Here is a 25,499-nt window from a genome sequence, read left to right as displayed (position 1 = left end):
CACAAAATCATTAGATATTCCTTTCTCCAACTCTGGTGGACTTTGCCAACACTGAAATCACAGCAATGAGAACTTGTCCAATCCACAGACCCTTGCTCCTCTCCATGTCTCTCTCTCTGCTCTTTCCAACTGGTTATCACACACAGTAACAGTCTCGTCTCCATTCCTAGCGACCTGCTTCAACACCAGGATTTTTTCAAAGACTGTCAAAGTGTTTCATTTGGAGAGAACCTTATTTGTTCCCTCTTTGCACAAATACTCAGTGTATTCCAAAATGTCAAAGTCAAAAACATTGGCTGAACCAAGTAGCCTTCTGCTTACCGAATGCTACTTTGCTGTTGGCAGAGTAACTTCAAATTACATATGCATTTCTTGGAATGCAATGATGTCATGATCAGGAAATTTCAGAATACTGTCCAGTCAATTTTGGTCTTAAAGGGACATTGTACGAGGGTAAAGAAAGGCTTTTGCCAGCACACATTTCACTACAAGTATGTACATCTGTGGGTACATGTGAGAGCCGTCTGAATCATGAGTTTAAGTTAGTAAGGAAATGTGTGTGCGTGAGATCTTGTGGGTAATTGTAAAACCTGTGCATTTGTAAAATTGCCAATGGGCGATTTTTATGCAAAGTACATGTGCACAAGCATATTTATTTGCGTGAGGTTTGTGTGCATACTTTAGCACTTGTGCATGCATGTCCATGAGTGTGTAAGGGAGTATTAGAAAGGGTACAAAGATGTTAAATGCCAGAACAGCATCTTTGCTGGTTTTGGAGGGAATAATTGGGTGGCAGTTTAAATCATAGAATCCCTACAGTGCAGCAAGAGACCATTTGGCCCACTGAGCCTGCACTGACCCTTTGAAGAGCATCCCACCTAGATGCACTTCCAACTTACCTCCATAAGCCCATATTAACCATGGCTAATCCTCCTAGCCTACACATCCCTGGACACTATGGGGCAATTTAGCATGGCCAATCCATCTAACCCGCACATCTTTGGACTGTGGGAGGAAACCCACTCAGACACGGGGAGAATGTGCAAACTCCACACACACAGTCACCCGAAGGTGGAATCGAACCGAGGTCCCTGGCTCTGTGAGGCAGCAGAGCTAACCACTGAGCCACCGTGCCACCCCAATTAAATAATTAACTACATAATTAGGCCGATTAAATTTCAAACGTAATGACGAATGACCCGTAACTGAACTAAACGTAAACAGTGATAGTAAGAACTGCCGATGCCGGAATCAGAGATAACACAGGAACTCCAGACTGTGTTATCTTAAACATAAACAGTGCCGTTATTCCTCCATTTAATACGTTGGTGATAAATTCAAACAGTGCTTCCAAACTGGAGAAAATTGCAACATGGAATAACACATCATTCTCTTCTGCCAGAATTTCAAAGTGCTGAAAATTCCTCAAGACACCAAATCCTTCCAAATCCAAAAGAATTCACTGGAGGCATCCAGTCACTATGTTGTCAGAGTGAGAGCAAAGGTGAAATGTCGACAAGGTCCCCATTCTTACTGTGGACCATGGAGCGACTGGAGCGAAGAAGTTTCATTTCACACGGAGCCTGGTATGTGGTCAAAATGCAACTGTATTCTCGTAGAGTTTCTCCTTGCACTGATTGTGCCAACAACAACAACAACAGCCATCGGTAGTAGCTTCCAAACCCACGCCCTTTACCCACTTGAAAGGCAAGGTCAGCATAATGGCTCAGTGATTTTAGCACTGCTGCCTCCTAGCACCAGGGACCGAGTTAGATTCCACCCTCGGGCAACTGTCTATGTGGAGCTTGCACATTCTCCCCGCGTCTGTATAGGTTTCCTCCGGGTGTTCCAGTTTCCTCCCACAGTCCAAAGATGTGCAGGTTAGGGTGGATTAGCCACGTCAAATTGCGTGTAGTGTTCGGGGATGTGCAGGTTAGGTGGGTTAGCAATGGGTTACAGGGATAAGGTAAGGGTGTGGGTCAAGTTGGGATGCTCTTCGGAGGGTCAGTGTGGATTCGATGGGCTGAATGGCCTGCTTTCACACTGTAGGGATCCTATGATTCTTCCTTCACCATCAGCAAAGGATGTATAGCAAAGCCACACACTGGTACGTTTCCCCTTCAAGTTATTCACTATCCTGACTTTGAAAAAATTTTGCTTATGGGATGAGGGCATCACTGGATAGACCAGCATTTATTGTCCATCCCTAATTGCCCAGAGGGTAGTTAAGATCTAATCACATTGCTGTGGGTTCGGAGTCACATGTCTTCCCTAATTGGCAACCCAATTGACATAGCAACCATCAGACAGCTTCTTTTTCCAGAGTTTTGTTGAATTCAAATGTCACCTTTGGCCTGGGTAGGATTTGAAACCACGCCTCCAGAGCATTCGTCTGTGGTTCTGGATTACTAGCCCAGAGACGCAATACCATTCCCTCGCTGTCGCTTGGTCAAACTCACACTCTGTCCCTAACAACACTGGGTGCCCCTACCCCTTGTGGGCTGCAGCGGTTCAAGAAGGCAGCTCACTACCACCTCCTCGAGGGCAACTAGGGACAGGCAATAAATGCTGGGCCCAGCCAGAGACGCCCACAACTGGTGTGTGAATTTTTGAAAAAAGCACATCACAGAATCAATATAAAGTAAAATATGGCACTGAGCTACAGAAAGGGACAATAGTCAGGTGATCAAAAGATTGTACAAAGAGGTGGTTTTGAAGGAGGGCAAATTTTAAGGAGGAAAGTGAGGCCAAGAGGTGGCAGGAGGGAATTCCAGAGCTTTGGACCCAGGCACAACCATAGATGGTGGAACAATCAAACTTAGTGAGGGACAACAGGCAGAATTAGAGGAACACAAAGATCTTGCAGGGCTAGGGAAGATCACAGATATAGGGAGGTACGAGTTCATGGAGGGATTTGAAAATGAGAATGAAAATTTAAAATCAAGGCATTATATGACCAGTGAGCACAACTATGTTAGGGAGTGGAGTTTGGTGCAAGTTAAGACACAGGCAGCAACATTTTGGACAACCTCAAGCTTAATATGGCTGAGCAGACAATGGTGCATTGCAAGAGTCAAGTCTTGAGGTAACAAAGGCATATAGATAAATGTTCTTCACATCAAAGTAAAACTTAATAAATTTCAAAGCCAGATTGGAGTAAGTCAGAAGCCACACGATACCAGGTTATAGTCCAACAGGTTTATTTGAAATCACAAGCTTTCGGAGCGCTTCTCCTTCGTCAGGTGAAGTCTACATTAACTAGACCAAGAAGCAGCGCTCCAAAAGCTTGTGATTTCAAATAAACCTGTTGGACTATAACCTGGTGTTGTGTGATTTCTGACTTTGTCCAACACCGGCACCTCCACATCACAGATTTGAGTAACACAGAGATCTCAGAAGCTTGCAGAGTTTGAAGAAGTTACAGAGATAAAGAGGGGTGAGACTTGGGAGGGATGCAAGTTTTCAGTTGGAAAAGTTGGTGGACTTGGAACCAACAGATGTCAGTGAACAAGGTATGAACAAGCAGTGAACAGTACTCTGGTATCATTTAGATACCAAGTAGTAGACTCTAAACAGATGGCAAAACTAAATTGCCAGAAGTTAAACCATCTCTCATGCAAAAACACCACAATACCATTTCCAATGAACAGGAGCTTCCCACTTAGAGCTATAAACTTTGTTATAGTATGGTGGAAGCACAGTTAATCTGTACTTTTTATTTCTTTATGTTTCTAATTTATTACTGTGATTTGTACTTTTGAAATTGTGTAATGCTGGAATTTTTAATACTTAATTTTTTCTATTTATTTTCCCTAAGCATTTGTCCTCAAGAATCTGTACCTCGGTACCTACGTACCTAAGATGGTGCTGTAAGTGGTGACTTGTCAACTTTTCACTGTACTCACATGAGTACATGTGACAATAAAGCTAATTCAATTCAAATTGATCATTATCATGTCGACTATGGGGCTTAAAACACAGTGCAGTAACACTGATCATACAATCAATGGGCCACAGTCAGCACAGTGACGATCACATCATAGTGTAACACTCTTACGAATCATTAAAATGACAATCTAATTAACATTTCTTCCAATGCCTTTTCTTTTGTTTATTTTTCATTTAGATAACAAGATAGTCATCATCGCGGCAGTTATAATTCTGATGGTTTTAATCCTTTTTATTCGCCCCTTCTTCTGCCTGATACAAAGGTAAAATATCTTGTTCCTTTGTTTTTTATTAACTATCTGAATCTATTCAGTTAGATTGCTGGCTGATAGCCAATAGATCTGTGGGATTTTACCAATGAAACCCATGCTTTTGTTCTGTGATCATCATGGACTAATCTTGATATTCCATGAACATTTTTGTAAGTATCTATTGAGGTGCAGCACGGCGGCTCAGTGGTTAACACCGCTGTCTCGCAGCACCAGGGACCCAGGTTCCATTCCACCCTCAGGCAACTGTCTGTGTGGAGTTTGCAAATTCTCCCTGTGTCTGCGTGGGTTTCCTATGGGCGCTCTGGTTTCCTCCCACAGTCCAAAGATGTGCAGGTTAGGTGGATTGGCCATGCTAAATTGCCCCCTAGTGTCCAGGGATGTGCAGGCTAGGTGGGTTAACCATTGGAAAATGCAGGGTTGCAGGGATGAGGTGGGTTGAATGGGATGCTCTTTGGAGGGTCGGTGTGGACTTGATGGACTGAATGGCCTGCATCCACACTGAGGGGATTCTACAAGGTGGTAGCATTGATAATGAAAGCTTTTAAATGGAGACAATTGGAAGATGAGTCATCAGGATTTCAAGCCCTCCACTTTCCTCTGCCCCCTTCTCATTCTGATCTCTTTATTCCCTCCTTCCCTCTCTCTTCTCAGCCTTATTTTCCCTTCAATGCATCAATGCTATTCACTTCCACTGTTCCTTGAGGTAGCGGGTTCCACCTCAGAGACATAGGAGCATTGGAGCAGAAGTAGGCCATTCAGCCCCTTCCATCCGAGATCATCTACCTCACTACCATATTCACACACCACCTCCATACGCCTTGATATCACCAGTAACTGGGAATCGTTAGAGGTCTGTCCTGAATTCAATCAATGACTCAACCTCCAACATGGTCACCACCCTCTAAGTGAAGTGGCACGGTGGCTCAGTGGTTAGCACTGCTGCCTCACAGCACTAGGGACCCAGATTTGATTCCAACTTCCGGCAACTGTCTGTGTCAAGTTTGCTCCGGTTTCCTCCCACAGTCCAAAGATGTGCAGGTTGGGTGGATTGGCCATGCTAAATTATCCATTGTGTTCAGGGACGTGCAGATGATGTGGGTTATAGGGGGATGGGTCTGGATGGGATGCTTTGTGGGTCGGTGTGGACTTGTTGGGCCGAAGGGCCTGGTTTCCACACTGTATGGAATCTATGAGTAAGTTCCCTCAGCTCCATCCTAAATGGCTCACCTTTCTTCGAAAACTATACCCCTCTCCCCACTTCCAGGCTTCACAACAACAGGAAATCACATTTTTTTTTAAACATATCCTTATTTTTATAAATAAACCATCCAAAGTCTTCACTTAGACTCCAGCTTGTGTATCTTCTGCTCCATACTTGTGAGCACTCGGTTAGAATCAATTTACAAACTGTCAGGAAACCAACTTCTTAACCAGGGAACTCCTGAGCTGATGAAACAAGCATGTCTGGTGGTAGAAGCGTTTTCTGAGTCCCTGCTGCTCACTTTCTGTGGTCACTCAAATCTGAGCATGAGATGATCACTCACAGCTCCAATAAGGAATTCAGGGAAAAGCCCTTTCACCAGAGGGTGAGAGAGGATGCTCACCAGACTGATGCCCATGCTGGTGAGGCTGTCCTTTGAGGAGGGAGAGGGTAGGCAATAGTCCTGTACTCCCTGGAGTTTAGATGAATACAAGGCAATCTCATAGGAACTTACATCCTGTCTATCCCTTCAAGAATTTTGTCGGCAGGAAAGGATGTTTGCCCTCCCAGTGTGGGTCTTGAACCAGGGGTCACAGCCTTGAAATAAAAGGTGAGCCATTTTGATCTGAGATGAAGGGGAACTTCTTAGACGGTGGTGACTACTTGGAATTCTTGCTGAGTTATTGACTATGAGGACTGATAAGTAGCAAGTAACATTTATGGCCACACAAATGCCAGGCAATGACCATCTCCAATAAGAGACAGTCTAACCGCCTCCCCTTCAATTGTGTGACCATCGCTGAATTCCCAGACAATCAACACCCAGGGGATTGCCAGAAACTCACTGGACACGCCATATAAATACAGAGCAAGGAAGAGGTTAGGAACACTGCGGTGAGTAACTTACCTCCTGACTCCCCAAAGCCTGTCCACTTTCAACAAGGCACAAGTCAGGAGTGTGATGGAATACTCCCCATTGGCCTGGATGAGTGCAGCCCCAACAACACTCAAGAAGCTTGACACCATCCAGGACAAAGCAGCCCGCTTGATTAGCACCACATCCACAAGCACTCACTCCCTCCACCACCGACGCTCAGTAGCAGCAGTGTGTACCGTCTACAAGATGCACTGCAGAAATTCACCAAAGATCCTCAAACAGCACCTTCCAAACCCACAACCACTTCCATCTCGAACGACTAGGGCAACGGATACATGGGAACACCACCCCTTGCAAGTTCCCCTCCAAGCTACTCACCATTCTGACTTGGAAATATATCACTGTTCCTTCAGTTTCACTGGGTCAAAATCCTGGAATTCCTTCCCTAAGGGACGTTGTGGGTCAACCCACAGCACATGGACTTCAGCGGTTCAAGAAGACAGCTCACTGTCACCTTGTCAAGGGGGCAACCAGGGACAGGCAATAAATACTGGCCCAGCCAGCAATGCCCATGTCTCACAAATGAATAAAAAAGAATATTCAAACAAACATCAATTGACCCTCAGTTACAAATAATGTCCAAGGTTATGGAGATCTGTGAAATGACAACTTGGTAAAGGATCAGCCATGATCTAGGATGGGAAAGCAGGCTGAAGGGGCTGAGTGGCCCACTCCAGCTGTTATGTTCCTATGTGACTAAGGTGGAACCTTAGTAGAGGAACAGTAGAGGTGAACAGCATTGATTCTGTCAGAGGGTTAAGAGCCTTTGGCGTTCCCCGCCTCAAAAGGTAGTCAATGCAAAATGTTTAAATATTTTTAAGGCAGAGATTCTTTATGACCTAGGAGACAAAAGGTTACTTGGAGTGCGCAGGGATGTAGACGTTGATAAACATCTACTCACCTACAGTATCCAGGGATACAGAATAGTGTGGGAAACTGATGGGGAGGTGGATGAACAGTCATGTTCTTGAATGGCAAAGCAGGCTGAAAGGCTGAATGGCCAACTCCACTTACAGAGTCATAGAGTCGTACAGCTCAGAAACAGACCCTTTGGCCAAACCAGTCCGCGCCGAACGTAATCCCAAACTAAACTAGTCCCACCTGCCTGCGCTTGGCCCATATCCCTCCAAACATTTCTTATTCATGTACTTATCCAAATGTCTTTTAAACATTGTAACTGTACCCACACCCACCACTTCCTCTGGAAGTTCATTCCACACATGAACCACCCTCTGTGTAAATAAAAATTGCCACCATGTTTTTTTCTAATTCTTTATCCTCTCAGCATAAAGATATGCTCCCTATTATTGAAATCCCCCACCCTAGGAAAAAGACACCTGCCATTCAACTTAACTATACCCCCTGGAAGATTTTATAAACTCTCAACCTCCTATATTCCAATGAAAAAAGTCCCAGCCTATACAGCCTCTCCTTATAAGTTCCTGTGTTCCTACATCTTAACGTGCAACACATTACCTCATGGAACAGTAAATGTGAAGAACATCTACACGTAGATGGGAAAACTGAGAAAGGAAAAAGAAATAGATGGGTAGGAGTGAGGTAATATGGGCTGCTTGAGGTAATGTGGGCTATTGAGAGACTTGTGTGAGGTGTAACTACTGATGTAGAGACATTGTGTCGCGTGGCCTGAACGTTATTCAATGCAGTTATCTGTATGACTAAAACTCTCATACCTCCACTCTTTTTAATTCAGTAATGATGATTGTATGTTTGTTTGTTCAACATGTTAAAGAAAAAAGAAGTCCTGGTTGGACAGTATCCCTGACCCAGCAAAGAGCAAGCTTTTCCTGAAACAGAACCAGGTAACAGCGCTTCACCCGAAAACAAAATACTGCGGATGCTGGAGATCTATCCATGAGCTAGAATGAGAAAGCAGGCTGAAGGGGCTGAATGGCCCACTTCAGCTCCTATGTGGGCCATTCAGAACACAGGAAGTGTTGGAGAAACTCAGCAGATGCAGCTACAGCTGGAGACAGAGTTAATGTTTCAAGTCACCAATTTAGCGATATCTGGTCGGCATGGACGAGTTGGACTGAAGGGTCTGTCTCCGTCTATACATCTCTATGTCTCAATGACTCTAAGTCTAGTGGTCTCCTTCCAAACTGGAGATGTTCTGGACATGTCTGAAGGAGAATAGTGTTGGAGTGGAAATGTTACTTGTTTCCCTCTCTGCAAATGCTGACAGACAGATAATGTTTCATTGTTATGGTGCGTCCTCTACTGTTTATCTTTAATATTGACTCATGGGACATGGGTGTTGCTGGGTGGCCAGCATTTATTGACCATCCCTAGCTGCCCTCGAACTGAGTGGCTTGCTAAGCCCTTTAAGGGGACAATTAAGAGTCAACTATATTGATAACAGAGTGTGGAGCTGGAGGAACACAGCAGGCCAGGCAGCATCAGAGGAGCAGAAGGGTCAACATTTCGAGTCAGGACCCTTCTTCAGATTTCTGAAGAAAGGTCCCACCTGAAACATCAGCTTTCCTGCTCCTCTGATGCTGCCTGGCCTGCGGTGTTTCTCCAGCTCCACACTGTGTTATCTCTGACTCCAGCATCGGCAGTTCTTACTATCTCTCGACTATATTGATGTTGATCTGGAGTCCCATGTAGGCCAGACCAGGTGAGGGTGACAAATTTCTCTCCTTAAAGGGCATTAGCGAGCCAGATGGCTTTTCCAACAATCGTCAATAGTTTTGTGGTCATCAGTAGATTCTTAATTCCAGATTTTTTTTTATTGAATTCTAATTCCATCATCTGCCTAGGTGGGATTCAAACCTGGGTTCCCAGTCTGGACGTAGTCTGGTGTTAATACCATTCAGCCATTTATGATGTGAAGACACAAATTGTGCTCACGGACAGTCACAGTCTGTACCTCCCAGTCGATCCTGACCTGTTTCAGTCATTTAAAAGCTGGCACATCCTGATCATTCATCTGGTACATCATCCAGTTTTGTGCAGTCGATGCTTAGATCCCGTATCCTAATGATTATATGGAAGCTTCTCAATTTAAAGGCCTGGAGTTAGAATCAGTGGCAACAGTTCAATCTCCCTGTGGCAGATGGGGAATTTCTTTTGGTTAAGAAATCTAAAACAGTCTGGACCCCCTAATAGTGACAGTGAAGCTACCAGATTGTCATGGAGATTCATTTGTTTCACAAGTATCCTTTACAGAAGGAAATTTGCCATCCTTATGAAGTTTGCCTTCCATTGATCTTGAGGTCCGTGGCAATGGAGTTGGTTGGTAACTACTCAGCAGAATGGGTGTCAGGACCTCCATGTGATGGCTTCAAGAAAGCAGGTCTCCCGCACCTTCTCAAGGGAGGCAATACGAGTTGGCCTTGTCAGTGATATCCACAATCCATGAACAAATGAATCAAAATCAATTGATAATATTCCCTATCCCACACTTTTTTTTTTATGCGTTCATGGGATGTCAGTGTCTCTAGCCAGGCCAGACCAACGTTTATTGTACATCCCTCATTGTCCATGGGGCAGTTAAGAGTCAGCCACCTTGTTATGTAGACTGGACCGGGTATGGATGGCAGATTTCCCGCCCTAAGGGATATCAGGGAACCAGATGGAGGTTTTCCTTGAATTCAGATGTTAGTACCTGCTACAGTGTGAATTTGAACCCATGCCCCCAGAACATTATCCTAGGGTTGCTAGTTTGCTCACTGAGTGACGTTGACACTACACCATCTCCCCAACAGTAGCACCATGAAGACCAATTATATTGTTCTAAATGCTATCAGCTGACTTGCTCATCAAATCAAGAAACACCACTGGGTTTCGAAGGATCTACCTTGCTCAGGAAGCATGGGAACACTGTGATTTATCATCTGCACCATGTCATGTTGGCAGACACCCTGGGGCACATTGGAAGCTCAGTCAGTGGGGGATCCATTTCTTTGAATTCTCTGATGGGTTGTGTTTGTTATCTATTCAAATTGCTCTGAACTCATTGGCTTACAAGGCTATGTCAGAGGGCAGATCAGAGCCAACCACATTGCTGTGGGTGTGCAGTCAGATGTTGGCCAGACCGGGTAAGGATGGCTGATTTCTTTCCCCAAAGGGAATTAGTAAACTGGATGGATATTTAATGACAATTGATGATAGCTTCACGGCCATTGAGAACAGTTTTCAACTTCCAGACTTGAAACTTGACCAGCTACCAGAGTGAGATTTACATCCGTGTTCCCCCAGAGTGTTAGCCTGCATTGTTGGATTATTGGGACAGTGAGAAAGCCCATGCACCACAGTCACCCTGTGTTGATTTGGATCTGCTTCTTTCTCCTTCTAGACAGGGATTCTTGGATATTTGGTCCCCGTGGGGACTGTTACTCTGGAAGAAGGCAACATCTGCCAAGTGGTGCCTGATGAGACAGAGGAGATATCTCCTCAGGTCATTTCTAAGTAAGTCCTCTTCTTTCATCCAGGGTCCTGCTATCGTTTTGTGTTCATTTATTCACTGGGACTTAGTACAAGAGGCAGATTGAGATACACCACTCACACTGTCTTCTCCCCACTAAGACACCATTCTGATTGAGCCAGTGAGGGTATCAGCGTAAGTAGACAGATATTTGCTGTAGATCTCTCCTCCATGCAGGATGACGGGAATGAATCTTGGTGTGCCAAGACACCTCACTGTCACAATCTCCACTGCTATTCTTCTCAATCTATCACACTCAGCTTGGTGTACAGGGGTCAGTTTGAATGTCTGTAGATAACAGTAAACTGGGAAGATTTGTAAATATGGAGGAGGGCATTGTGGGATCACCGAAAGGACACTGACAAGTTGGTGGAGTGGGCGAGTAGGTGTCATATGAGGTTCAATGCAGAAAAGTGTGAGGTGAAGCACTTTGTATGCAGTCTGACTGTATTTAAGTTTCAGAAATGAATGGGGATTAACAGCAGAGGACCTTGCCTTGTGACCTTTTAATTTGTTCCGATAACAGGGAGGAAGCCGCATCTCTCCAGATGGAAAAGGAGAAAGCCAGCTCATCCCCTCTGCTGACTCGAAGCCAAGATGCTCACGAGCAGTTGTACCCTGCTTTTGGAGCGAACCCATCTTCTCAGGAAGGTTTCTCCAACTTCCCGATGTTTCCGAGTGACCTATCTGATTACAACGGCCCGTATTTGTTCAATTACCAAGCTATATCTTCTGGGTCTGAGTTCTGTTCAGAACTAAATCATGGGTGTGAGAAACGTTTCGAATGCATAACAGGGCCTCCTGGATATGTGAAACTTCCAGGGGAAAGCCCACATTTGGACCAGGCAAATGGTGGAACGACACCACCTTTGCCAACGTCTGCTTACGTTCTCAACACTCCACAACCCAGCCCGGATGTCCCGAATCCAGCTGGTTATCACGTCGGCACTGGCAATGCCACAGAGGCTACCTTGAGCCAACTAGCGTTGGGACAACAGCCCTCCATTTCCAGTTATGTCCTGTGCCCCCCAGTGTCAAGCTCCAGCCCGAAGTTTCCGAGAGAAGCACACTCCGGCTACATCCGTGAAAATGACGCGGGCCAATCCGGTTCAAGCCAGGCTGATCCATGGGTGGACGGGATGGCATACCCACCGACCACCCGACCGCCAACAGATCCCGATGGGGAGTTAGAGACATGGCGCTTTATTCCGACGGTGGGCGACGAAAACACGCAGGGACGGCAAAGCCACACTGACGGCTCCCGGAAAACTCCATCGGTCACACCTCAGCAACCGCCCGACAATGTTAACTATGTGTGTATTCCGCCCAGCGATCTCACAGGACCCACGCACATTCCTCCTGAGCAGGCCTCATTGAGCGCAGATGGAAACACAAGCCTTTCGAGTGACCAGCAGCAGGGTGTAGACTTTACTTGGACAGCGGCCATTAATAATGGCGTAGACTTTAATTACCCTCCAAAGCATCAAGTAGACTCCCAGAAACCTCCATCCAAAGAGGACACACTGTTGCTTAATAACATGCAAAGTGATGCTCCCAATGTAATCCTCTACCAACAAGGAGGCAAACCACTAATCCTGAAGCAAATTGGAGATTATTGCTTCATTCCAGGATCCCGTCCTGCCAATCCAAAAGAATCCATCAAATGCCACCCAGCGACAGATACTGAACCAGCTAAAGAAGCTTCTGTTTGGTATGAGGGTTCCAATGTGATGCCTTCATTTCATTCTCCCTATATTACAAGTAACAAGGTGGGTCAACCTCAGAATATACCTCCATGCTTCCTCAAAAACCATCTTAAGGAAACAATTGCGTAGCATTTACTCAGCAAAAGAGGAGCTGGAGCAATTTCTGGTAGTTGATAGCCAGCCACCAGAGCTAGTTGTCTCACCGAGCCAGCACAAGCTGAATGGCCTCTTCCTGTGCTGGTTCATTCTACCATTCTCTGATGCTGACTCTATTTGACCTCGGCAAAGCATCCATCTAATCAAACATGGTCAGGCATCCTACATTTCTTCATCTTCCTTCTTCTGACAGCTCTGATCAGGAAATGCCCTGACCACCACACTAACCTCCCCCATTGTTAGCCGGGCTATTGGCAACTGTTGGACCAGCTCACGTGTGATAATTTCTGACACTCTGTTGGCGATTAAAAACCAAACGTTTACATTTTACATGCTTATGTGAACCTTGCCTGAATTTCACCTCTCAACAACTTAGTTGGAACCAAAAATTGCATTGACTATCAACTGGAAGACAAAGAATTGATGCCCATGCTCAGCAGTGGATGAGCACTTATTCTGATTATGTTGTTAAATTGTTATTGCCTCTCGAGCCTTCATGTGTCTGAGAGGAGTGTTTGCCAATCAAGGGCATATCTTTGATTTTCAATGCCCACCGTTCCTCGACAGTGGTGAGAAGAGAGGCCATGGAGGAAAGGAAATGGTTGGCAAAGTTTTTCCTTCCAAGCTGAATTGACGGAGGCAGTAAGGAAGTGACAAATCAGCCGAAATAAAGAAGTGGGTGGATCTATACAGGATGCAATCTCCTACAAAAAAATCTAAAAGAAATTATTTATATAGCAACTTTCATGACATCGGAGTGCCCCAGAGCATTTCACAATCAGCAGAGTCCTTTTTGACATGTGGCCGTCATTGTAACGTAAGGTCGGTTGGCTGGGCAACGGTGGAATGATGCCAATCAATTCCTGCAGAGGCTGAGGTCACCACGAAGGCTATGCCATCTCCAGATTGCCGTGTGCCAGCAGAATGGCGACCCTCAGGTTAAACTCGCTACCAGCCATCTCTCTCTCTCTCTCTCTCTCTCTCATGAGAGAGCTGCCTATGGTCATTGTAAGTATTCCCAGCAGGAATCTCTGCACAATTAAACTCCTTCAGGCAGCAGTGTGATAGCACCTAGACCAATCTGCTTTTAATGCTGAGGGCCGAATATTGGCCAAGCCTCCAGAAAACTCTTCCTGAAAATAATGCCAAGTGACCTTTTCCATCTATCCGAGAGGCTAAAAGATGGGATGTCTAAATAGTGTATGTTTTTTTTCGGCTCCAGTGTCAGAGAGAGATTGTCAATTTCAGGACTTCTGTTCTGAAGTGAGAGTTTTTAGTAAAACAAAGATACAGGGCAACACAATGGTTCCACAAAGGATTTTGAAACAGTTTGAAGTGATGAGGTCCCAGTTTTTGGTGGACACTACACTATTGATAATTAAGGAGGAAGCGTTTCTTGTGGCAGGAGACTTAATCGGACAGGACAGCGTCCCAATTGCTATGTTCGGGAACACAGTTTCTGACAAGATGTTGCCAACAGTAACTTTCCCAAAGGGAGCTGGATAAATACATAAAGGGGAAAGATTTTGCAGGGTTGAAAGGGGAGGAAGCAAGGGAGTTGGAAGTGTTTATTCTTTCGTGGGAAGGGGGCACCACTGGCAAGATTCGTTGCCCATTTCCTGATTTCCCCTGAACTACGGGCAGTCAGGAGTCATAGAAACATAAAATCTAAGAGCAGCAGTAGGCCATTCGGCCCTTCAAGCGTGCTGCACTATTCCATAGGATCATGGCTGATTTTCTATCCCAATGACATATTCCTACGTTCTCCCAATAGCCATCGCTGCCTTTAACATCAATGGAATCAAAGAATCAATGTCACTGCTGTGGGTCTGGAGTCATGTGTAGGCCAGACCAGCTAAAGGTGGCAGATTTCTGTCCCTGAAGGACATCAGTGAAACAGTTGGGTCTTTATGACAATTTATTGATTGTTGCTGTTACTAAGGCTAGCACTTAGTTGCAGATTTATTAATCGGATGTGAATCTCATGACTTTGGTCAGACTTTGCCTCTTTGACTCATTTGTGTAATTAATAAAGTTTGCACTGTACATATCTTTAGTGGTGGAACCTTGATTTGTATGTATTATTGGGTACGGTTAAATGAGATGCTAATTTAAAGATTTCTGAAGTGTTGAATAGTTTTATGCAGCTTTAAGGGGTAATAAAAAACATAGGCATGAACTGAGGTTGATGTCTAAATAATTCTTTTATTTGGGTTTCAGTCAGTCTGGCATTAGCCGCAAAAGGAAGAAAAATACTGTGATACTACAGTAGTGGCCTGTGGGCATCAGCTGAAAATATAGGGTGGATATGTAAGCCATCTTGCGTAGACTTGCATAGAAGCCATTAGGTATTTGGTCAAGAATTGTAAATAAAGGGTGTAAGTTAAAGTTATCTTGTTGTATGAGATCATGGCTGATGTGAGAATCTTCAAATCCGCTTTCCTGCCTTTTACCCACAATCCTGGAATCATTTAGTGATTAAAAATGTTCTCTCTCAGCCTTGAATATACTTATCAACCCAACCTCGACAGCCCTCTGTGGTAAAGAATTCCATAGATTCATTATCCTCTGAGAGAAGAAATTTCTCCTCATCTCCCACTTAAATGAGTGACAGCGCACTGTGAGATTATGCCCTCTATTCCTAGACGCTCCCACATTCGGAAATAAACCTTTCTGTATCCACCTTGTCAAACCCCCAACTCTCCCCAAGAATTTTACATGTTTCGTTCAGGCCTCCTCACATTGGTCTAAACTCTAATGAGAACAGGCCCAACTTACTCAACGTCTCATAGGAGAAAATGTCTCTATACCTGGTACCAGCCGAGTGAACCTTCTTTGGACTGCCTTTCAGTGCCAGTATATCCTTCCTTAGATAAGAACATAAGAACATAAGAACTAGGAGCAGGAGTAGGCCGTCTGGCCCTTCGAGCCTGCTCCGCCATTCAGTAAGATCATGACTGATCCTTTCGTGGACTCAGATCCACTTATCTACGTTCTCACCATATCCCGTAATTCCTTTATTGTTCAAAAAAAATCTACCTTTTTTTTAAAAACATTTACTGAAGTAGCATCAACTACTTCACTGGGCAAGGAATTCCATAGATTAACAACCCTCTGGGTGAAGAAATTCCTTCTCAGTTCAGTCCTAAATCTGCTCCCTCTAATCTTGAGGCTATGCCCCCTTGTCCTAGCTTCACCTGCCAGTGGAAACATCCTCTCTACTTCTATCTTATCTATTCCCTTCATAATTTTATATGTTTCTATAAGATCCCCCCTCAATCTTCTGAATTCCAATGAATATAATCCAATCTACTCAGTCTCTCCTCATAAGCCAACCCCCTCAACTCCGGAATCAACCTAGTGAACCTCCTTTGCACCCCCTCCAGTGCCAATGCATCCTTTCTCAAGTAAGGAGACCAAAACTGCACACAGTACTCCAGGTGTGGCCTCACCAGCACCTTGTACAGCTGCAACATAACCTCTCTGCTTTTAATTTCAATCCCTTCAGCAATGAAGGACAAAATTCCATTTGCCTTCCTAATTACTTGTTGTACCTGCAGACCTACCTTCTGTGATTCATGCACAAGGACACCCAGGTCCCTCTGCATAGCAGCATGCTGCAACTTTTTACCATTCAAGTAATAACCCTTTTTACTATTACTCCTACCAAAATGTATGACTTCACATTTATTTACATTGTATTCCATCTGCCAGACCTTTGCCCACTCACTCAATGTATCTATGTTCCTCTACAAAGTTTCACAGTCCTCTGCACACTTTGCTTTGCCACTCATCTTAGTGTCATCTGCAAACTTTGACACCCTACACGTGGTCCCCAACTCCAAATCATCTATATAAATTGTAAATAATTGAGGTCCCAACACCGATCCCTGAGACACACCACTAGTTACTGACTGCCAGCTAGAATAGCACTCATTTATCCCCACTCTTTGCTTCCTGTTAGTCAACCAATCCTCTATCCATGCTAATACTTTACCCTTAATGCCATGCATCTTTATCTTATGCAGTAGCCTCTTGTGCGGCACCTTGTCGAAGGCCTTTTGGAAATCTAGGTACACCACATCCACTGGGTCCCCATTGTCCACCTCGCTCGTAACGTCTTCATAGAATTCCAAAAGATTTGTCAAGCATGACCTGCCCTTCATGAACCCATGCTGCATCTGCCCAACGGGACAATTTCTATCAAGATGCCTTGCTATTTCTTCCTTGATAATAGACTCAAGCATCTTCCCCACTACAGAGGTTAAGCTAACCGGTCTATAATTCCCCATCTTTTGTCTACTTCCCTTTTTAAACAGTGGCATCACATTTGCTGTTTTCCAATCTGCTGGGACTGCCCCAGAGTCCAGCGAATTTTGGAAAATTACCGCCAGTGCACCTGCTATTTCTCCCGCCATCTCTTTTAGTACCCTGGGATGCATTCCATCAGGGCCAGGAGACTTATCAATACTTAGCTCCATTAGCTTGCCCAACACTACCTCTTCCGTAATTATGATTATTTCCAGATCCTCACCTACCTTCGTCTCTTTGTCAATTACTGGCATGTTATTAGTGTCCTCCACTGTGAAGACCGATACAAAATACCTGTTCAATGCCTCGGTCATTTCATCATATCCCATAACTAAATTCCCCTTCTCATGCTCTAAAGGGCCAACGTTTACCTTAGCCACTCTTTTTCGTTTTATATATTTATAGAAACTTTTCCTATCTGTCTTTATATTCTGTGCTAGTTTTTTCTCATGTTCTATCTTACTTTTCCTTATAGCTTTTTGTGGCTTTCTGTTGACCTTTAAAGTTTTCCCAATCTTCTAGTTTCATGCTGTTTTTGGCCACTTTGTATGCCTTCTCTTTCAATTTGATAGCCTCCCTTATTTCTTTAGACACCCATGGCAGATTACCCCTTTTCTTAAAGTAATTCCTTTTCATTGGAATGTACTTTTGCTGAGCACTTTGAAAGATTGCTTTGAAAGTCCTCCACTGCTCGTCAGCTGTCCCACCATAAAATCTTTGTTTCCAGTTTACTTTAGCCAAGTCCTCCCTCATTCTATTGTAGTTCCCCTTGTTCAAGCACAGGACCCTGGTATTGGATTTTATCTTCACACTCTCCATCTGTATTCTAAATTCAACCATACTGTGATCACTCCTTCCAAGAGGATCCCTAACTAAGAGGTCATTAATTATTCCTGTCTCATTACACAGGACCAGATCTAGGATAGCTTGCTCCCACGTTGGTTCCATTACATACTGTTCAAGAAAACTATCACGGATACACTCAACGAACTCCTCCTCAAGGCTACCCTGACCGAGCTGGTTCGACCAATCTATGTGTAGGTTAAAATCCCCCATGATAATTGTCGTACCGTTTTTACAGGCATTAGTTATTTCTTTGTTTATTGCCTGCCCCAATGTGATGTTATTATTTGGTGGCCTATAGACTACGCCTATCAGTGACTTTTTCCTCTTAGAATTTCTAATTTCCACCCAAATGGATTCAACCTCATTCTCCACAGAACCTATATCATCTCTCAGCACCGTCCTGATGGCGTCCTTGAATATCAGAGCTACACCACCTCCCTTACCTTCCTGTCTGTCCTTCCGAATAGTCTGGTACCCTTGGATATTTAACTCCCAGTCGTGACCATCCTGTAACCATGTCTCCGTAATGGCTACCAAATCATATTCATTCACGATGATTTGTGCCGTTAACTCATCAACCTTGTTACGAATGCTACGAGCATTCAGGTAAAGTGCCTTTATGCTAGCTTTCTTACCCTCGTGATTTCCAACATCTCTGATAATATCTCCTGAGTTATCCTTCCTTTTTGCTTCTTTCATAGTCTGCCTTGAACTTAAACCCTCCTGCACACATGCTAACCTGCTGTTCACCTTTTTATTTACCATCACACTCCCTGTTGTTTTCCCTTTCCCGCAAAAGAAGACCAAAGCTGTTGACAATATTCCAGCTGAGCTCTGGCTTGGCCTTGTATAGGGTGTCAGTTAGCTCAGTTACCTGCAGAGCGATGCCAACAGCATGGCTTCAGTTCCTACACGTCCCAACCTTATTCCCTGTAACCCTGCATTTCCCATGGCTAACCCATGTAGCATACACATCCCTGGACACTATGGGGCAACTTAGCACAGCCAACCCACCCTAACCTGCACATCTTTGGACCGTGGGAGGAAACCGGAGCACGCGGAGGAAACCCGCACAGACACGGGCAGAACATGCCTCCACACAGACAGTTGCCTGAGAGTGGAATCGAACCCAGGTCCCTGGTGCTGTGAGGCAGCAGTGCTAACCACTGAGGCACCGTGCCGCTCTGGGAGCTTGCCAAAAGGACGCTGGCTAAAAGGAGGCTGTTGCCAGGGAAGTTAGGAATTGGTAGCGGATGTTTGGGGCATTAACAGTCAATGGGTAACCGTCATTATTGCAGATAAGTGTCATAACCAGGTGCAGGAATGAGATCAGTGTCAGAATCCACACGAAGGCTGAAGGCAGTTGTAGACGGAGTGAGGAAGTAAAGCAAACATTCAGCTCAATATTGTCACAGCAGTTTATGTAGGCTGCAAAGTTAGAGGTGACATCTTAAAACTGCAGAATTTGTTGCGTTTTGGGGTTCTCTTAGTTAAGCTAAAACATCACAAGACTGGAGACCAGCTTGAAGGAATCAAGACTCTGGTGACCCAGGGGTTGACAAAGGGCAGACTGTCACACATTGAACATCCTGTACCATGCCTGAACTCGTGTAATTTTAATTATTAATCATTGCTGCCCAATAAATGCTGGTGGTTTGCATTCTAAATGAATGATGGTCCTTTTGTGTCAGTTAAGATATTCATCGACGAACATTTTCTGATTCTGGCGTTGAGCATGGAGTCGAAAGGCCAACATTGTGGAGATAGTCCGCAATGTAGCTACAGTGGGGGAGAAAGGGGGATGATTAAGGTGCCGCGTACAGGGTTAGGTGTCTCAATAATCTGACAGCACCCACTGAGCACAGAGCGTAAACAGCTCAGTCATGATAAGATCCCACAGGACTGAGGTCGGATGGAGAAATGCACTAGTGAAACCTTGCTTTCCCCTGCTCTGTAGCTCGTACTTGTTCCTAGCTTACACTAGAATTTTGTTCATTCCTCATCTGCCTCAGGCTCCCAGAAGCTGCTGGCGATATTCAGTGGATGGGATGCCTATCAAGTGGGCTGCTTTGACCTGAGTGATACTTGAACAGGTACATGGACAGGAAAGGTTTAGAGGGATGTGGACCAAATGTGCACAAATGGGACTAGTTCAGTTTGGGAAACCTGGTCAGCATGGACGAGTTGGGCCAAAGAGTCTGTTTCTGTGCTGTACGACTCTATAGCAAACTTTTAAGTGTTGTTAGAGCCACACTCATCCAGGCAGGTGGAGATTCCATCTATCAGAACAGAATATGAGGAACACAAGTGAGAAATCATAAAGAGAGATCACTCTCTCTCCGGGGACCAAGTTCAATAAAACACATAATACTGACCCTGCATCAAACGGAGTGTTAAAATTAGTGTGTCCATTTATCGGAAAAACTAGAAAAGAGGAACACTAGTATTTTCGAATAACACATGTTCATGAAGAGAGGAGGACGCAAGAGGTGTGGGGAAGATGGGCGGTTGAGGGCGGTGGTGAAGATGACGTGGAGGTTGGGGTGAGGGAAAGCAGGAAGTTGGGGTGAGTGTGAGGAATGGGTTAGGAAAGGGGAGGGGCAAGTTGGGGAGGGGGAGGAGAGGGTTGAGGAGGGCTTTGGGGAAAGGAGTGGTTTGGGATGAGGAAGGGTGTTAGGGTGGGGAAGGGGCAGGAGGGCTTGGGGAGGGAAGGTTGGGGTTTGAGGTGAGAAGGAGGGAGTTGGGATGGGGGTGAGGAGGGGATTAGGGAGGGAGAGGAGGGATTGGGGGCGTGAGGACAAGACTGAGGAGGGGGCTGGGCAGGGGTCTGGGGAGGTGCAGGTGGGGGTTGGGTTGAGGGGAGGAAGGGTTTGGGGTGAAAGGGTTTGGGGTGAGGGAGAGGAGGTGTTTGCATTGGGGGCATGAGGTAAAGGGGAGGAAGGGGTTGGGTGAGGAGTTAAGGGTGAGGGAAGGAGGGATTTTGGGTGAGTGGGTTGGGGTGAGGAGGAGGAGGGGGTCAGGGTGAGGGGGAGGAGGCGGTTTGGGGTGTGGAGGAGAAGGAAGTTGGGGTGAGGGGATGGAGTATTGGGAGATGAGGAGGAGTCTGGGGCTGAAGGGAAGAGGCTTATGAGGTGGATCATTCCCTCCATGGCGTTGTCTCTAGGGTCAGTCTCCTCAATCTCCATTCCTTCACCACACTCACGTCCTTTATACACTTGTGGGACATGGGCATCATTGGCTGGGCCCAGCATTTATTGCTCATCCCTAATTGTCCCCTGAGAAGGTGGGGGTGAGCTGCCTTATTGAACTGCTGCAGGCCACATGCTGTGGGTTGACCCATAATGCCCTTAGGAAGGGAATTCCAGGATTTTGACCCAGCGGCAGTGAAGGAATGGCAAGATATTCCCAAGTCAGGAGGGTGAAGGGCTTGGAGGGTTTAGCTCCACCTTACCGAGCAGCCCTCTCCAGCAGCATGCAGCCAGAGCTGGGGGTTGGAGGCCACTGGCAGAGGATGCACCTTGATATCCTTCCCCATGCCCTACCCCTGTACCCCCTTTCTACATCTGCCCCTCCTCCACCTCCCCAGCTATTTGCCCCCTAGCCATGTCTGTTGAAAAGGGGTGACCCACATTGGAGATTGCACTGGGCTTTCTCCAGTGCCCATTTATGGGGGCACTAACTGTGCAGATAGGGCCCGGCTATCACTGTGTGCCCATCCATCACTGAGCAGGGACCAGCTGTCTCTTTCTGTGTGCTCCTAGTGCCACCTAGTGTTAACATCTATACAACTCACAGACTTTCAGTGAATCGCTGAACTCATGTGAACTTACCATTTGTGGAACAGAGTTCCCACACTTTTCCACTCTTTGTGTATAAGCATTTCCTGACTTCATTTCCAAATGTAGTTAATATATGTACGCTACGCCATGTCTAAAGATGTGTAGGTTAGGGTGGATTGGCCACGCTGAATTGCCCCATAGTGTCCAGGGATGTGGAGATTAGGTGGGTCAGCCATGGGAAATGCAGGGTTACAGGGATGGGATAGGGCATGTGTGTGGGCTGCTCTTTGGAGGGTCAGTACGGACTCGATGGACAGAATGGCCTGTTTCCATGATTCTATGTATTCTAGACTCTCCAATCGTCAGGAAAAAATAAATTCTCTCGATCTATTTGCTCTTGATATCTTGCAAACTTTAGTCAGTTCATCCCTAAACCTCTCAACTTCCAGGAAATTCAGCCCTAGTTTGCTTAATTTCTCCTCAATTTAATCATTCTGATACATCTACACAGTACTCACTCCATGGTCATTATATCTGGCGGTCTCCAGGGCAACTCGCAGGTTTGATCCAAGTAACTGATTCCCTTGAATACCTGAAGCATGTTCTCCATCTTCTCTCGATGTCTAGCCCAGAACACACAGTTCCCTTTTAATCGTCGTACCTATCCGTGCCAGTTTTACAGATCCACATGCAGCCCTTCAGTCCCTGGGAACCTCAATGTCTTCTAACCTTTTGAAAACACTTGGTGATTTGTGCCCTGCATGGATACCTTCCCCTCCTCTCCCTCAGTGAGATGGTCAATTCCCAGATTTACATAAATCTGGGAGCTCTGCTCCATCACATTTTGGCAAGACCTGGTATGGACCCGTTGTGTACAGCTGGCATGAGTCTTCAACGGCAGTGGTAGTGTTGCCAGGTAACAGGGCAGCCCAATTCCCTGCTACTGACAGAGCCATACAGTCATACAGGACAGCAAAGGCCCTTTGGCCCATTGAGTCCATGCCATCGAAAAAGAACCATCACCGATCTCCACTAATCCCATTTTCCAGCACCTGGCCCATAGCCTTGAACGTTATGATCTTTCAAGTTGATCCACGTATATTTTAAAGGTTGTAAGATTTCCCATCTCAACTAGTCCAAAGATGTGCAGGTTAGGTGGACTAGCCGTGCTAAATTGCCCTGTAGTGTCCATGGAAGTGCATGCTTAGTCATGGTAGATTTTCTTTTTTCCCCTTTATTCATTCACAGGATGAGGACATTGCTGGCTAAGCAGCATTTATTGCCCATCCCTAATTGCCCAGAGGGCAGTTCAGAGTCAACCACATTGCTGTGGGTCTGGAGTCACATGTAGGCCAGACCAGGTAAGGATGGCAGTTTCCTTCCCTAAAGGACATTAGTGAACCAGATGGGTTTTTCCTGACAATCAACAATGGATTCATGGTCATCATTAGATTCTTAATTCCAGATAGTTTAATGAATTCAATTTCCACCATCTGCCTGTGGTGGGATTTGAACCCAGGTCCCCAGAACATATCTGGGTCTCTGGATTAACAGTCCAATGAAAATATCACTAGGCCATTGCCTCTCCTTGTGCAAGTTACAGAGATAGGGTGGAATGCTCTTCAGGGAGGTCAGTACAGACACAAATGGGTCGAATGGCCTCATTCCATGCTGTTGGGATTCTTTGATTCTATGAGCTACACTCCCAGGCTATGCATTCCCAGCATCCTCTGGGGTTCCATACAGGCCGAAAACATGGAGCAAGGTCAAACACCCATTTACTGGGCAGATTATCTCTTACTTCTAACAGTCACTGTGCATGCTTTTCCAAAGACATCTGGATATCTCTCAACACATTCAACCCCAACACCACAGGTACACAGGGTATTCTCAATTTAGAATCATAGAATCCCTACAGTGTGGAAACAGGTCCTTCAGCCCAAAAAGTCCATACCGACCCTCAGAGCATCCCACCCAGACCCATCCCCCTATAACCCACCTAATCTACACATCTCTCAACACTGTGGGACAATTTCCCATGGCCAATCCACCTAACCTGCACATCTTTGGACTGTGGGAGGAAACCGGAGCACTCGGAGGAAACACACGCAGACAGGGGGAGAATGTGCAAACTCCACACAGACAGTCGCCCGAGGCTGGAATCAAACACAGGTCCCTGTGCTGTGAGGCAGCAGTGCTAACCACTGAGCCACCATGCTGCCCTTTTTTTTGGGCAAGAGGAGCATGCCACTGCCCTAACTGCTATCCCTCTGCTTCAGTCTAGACAGAAAGAGAGTTAAAGAGCCCTTACCTACTCTTACCTGTACCCCTGTTCAGCCTCCTCACACCAAAACCTCTCGAGCAAAGGCCTCAGCACTTCCAATCTAACACTGGCCCACTCTCTTCATGGCTGCTCCCTTGTGCACCTTTACCTTCCCAGTCATCTTCCTCACAGAGCCCCTTTCTTTTGGGTCAGAGGAGGAAGGAGGGTGGGAAACACCAATGTAGTGTATTTCTTTAGCCACGCTAAATTGCCCACAGTCTCCAGGGATGTGCAGACTAGGTGGATTAGCCATGGGAAATGCAGCTTTACAGGGGTAGAGGGGGATGGGTCCGGGTGGGATGCTCTTTGGAGGGTCAGTGTGGACTCAATGGGCTGAATGGCCTGCTTCCACACTGTGGGGATTCTATGATTCTTTACTACCAGAAACCCCGAGCTATAAAAGAGTGTGAGAACAGATAGGCAGTGCTGCGATGTAACCAAGCTGGGGGATGACACCTCCCTAATGAGGTAAATACCTGGATAAGGGAAGAGACCTCATTCAGCTTGCAGTCCTCAGCAAAATGCTCAAGGTAAAACTGGAGAGCCTTTCAGGTTGAAACCATCGCCCCTGTGCCAATTAGGCACAAACTTTCTGCCTTGCTATATCCTCTTGAATGGATAGAATTGCACATTAGTGCAGGTGTATTGGTTGGTGATTTACTGGAAGGTTTTAAAACACGAGGAAGGATCATCGGACCCAAAACATTAACTCTTTTCTTCCTTCACAGATGCTGCCAGACCTGCTGAGCTTTTCCAGCAACTTCTGTTTTTGTTCCTGATTTACAGCATCCGCAGTTCTTTCGGTTTTTATTTACTGGAAGGTTTGGTTGTTTTTAAAACTTAGAAGTGAAACCAGGAGTTCCCATGTATAAGACCCTCCTCCTGGTCTAAAGGTCCCCACAGAATGTACCTCTCCAATTTCAAATCTAATGTTGATCTTGCTTTGTACACCTCCTGTGCAGTTGCAGCCTGTATGCCTCGCTCTGTCTAAGCACCCTGTGATCTGCCTGTACTGCTCGCAAAACAGAACTTTGCACTGTACTTGGGTATATGTGACAACAATAAATCAAACAACCAAAAAAAAGCACATAACTTGGATTCTGTTCCACTAGACATTGTACACTCTTGATAAACATCTAAACTGTTGTGTAGACCCTTAATGACACCAGCTGCATAGTAGCCTCACTACCTATGGTCTGTCTCAGGGGGTCAATCCATCGAGAGATCTGCAAATGGAATAACTGACTAAACCATTTTACCCACTATTGCAACGAATCCTTTTCAAAAGCTTTCTTTTCACCGTTCCTTGCTGTGTACCATCTAAGATAATAGGTATGTTTTTGGCCAAATTAATTGGTTTTTAATGACATTGCTATTTTGTTTGTTCAAAGTTACTCTCCTTTCTGAGCCCCAATCTCAAGGCTAACCCTGGAATAAACCCAGGCAGTTATCTGTGCTGTCATCACTAACAGCCTTTTATCTATCTCCATTGCTGGACGGAAGAAGGGTCACTTTTCTCTCACAGTTCCAGCACAGTTTAAAATCTATTTGGAGACTCTTGCTGTTCTCA

At 45.5% G+C, this 25,499-nt stretch overlaps 1 protein-coding gene across 1 annotated transcript in view; it reads left to right on the top strand.

The window, feature by feature from the left end:
* The window catches only part of LOC109919556 (cytokine receptor common subunit beta-like), a 37,434-nt gene extending 17,940 nt beyond the window's left edge, over positions 1-19,494 (top strand). The window contains exons 7-11 of the mRNA XM_020519580.2: positions 1,403-1,586; positions 4,127-4,211; positions 8,112-8,181; positions 10,680-10,792; positions 11,335-19,494. Of these exons, the coding sequence (XP_020375169.2) occupies positions 1,403-1,586; positions 4,127-4,211; positions 8,112-8,181; positions 10,680-10,792; positions 11,335-12,643 (1,761 nt within the window). The 3' untranslated portion in view covers positions 12,644-19,494. The remainder of the gene's footprint in view (positions 1-1,402; positions 1,587-4,126; positions 4,212-8,111; positions 8,182-10,679; positions 10,793-11,334) is intronic.
* The last annotated feature ends 6,005 nt before the right edge of the window (positions 19,495-25,499 follow it).

This window comes from Rhincodon typus, chromosome 37 (genome assembly GCF_021869965.1).
Source record: "Rhincodon typus isolate 14 chromosome 37, sRhiTyp1.1, whole genome shotgun sequence".
Classification (NCBI taxonomy): domain Eukaryota; kingdom Metazoa; phylum Chordata; class Chondrichthyes; order Orectolobiformes; family Rhincodontidae; genus Rhincodon; species Rhincodon typus.
The sequence above is the reverse complement of the archived record's forward strand: the minus strand, read 5'-3'. Positions and strand labels throughout refer to the sequence as shown.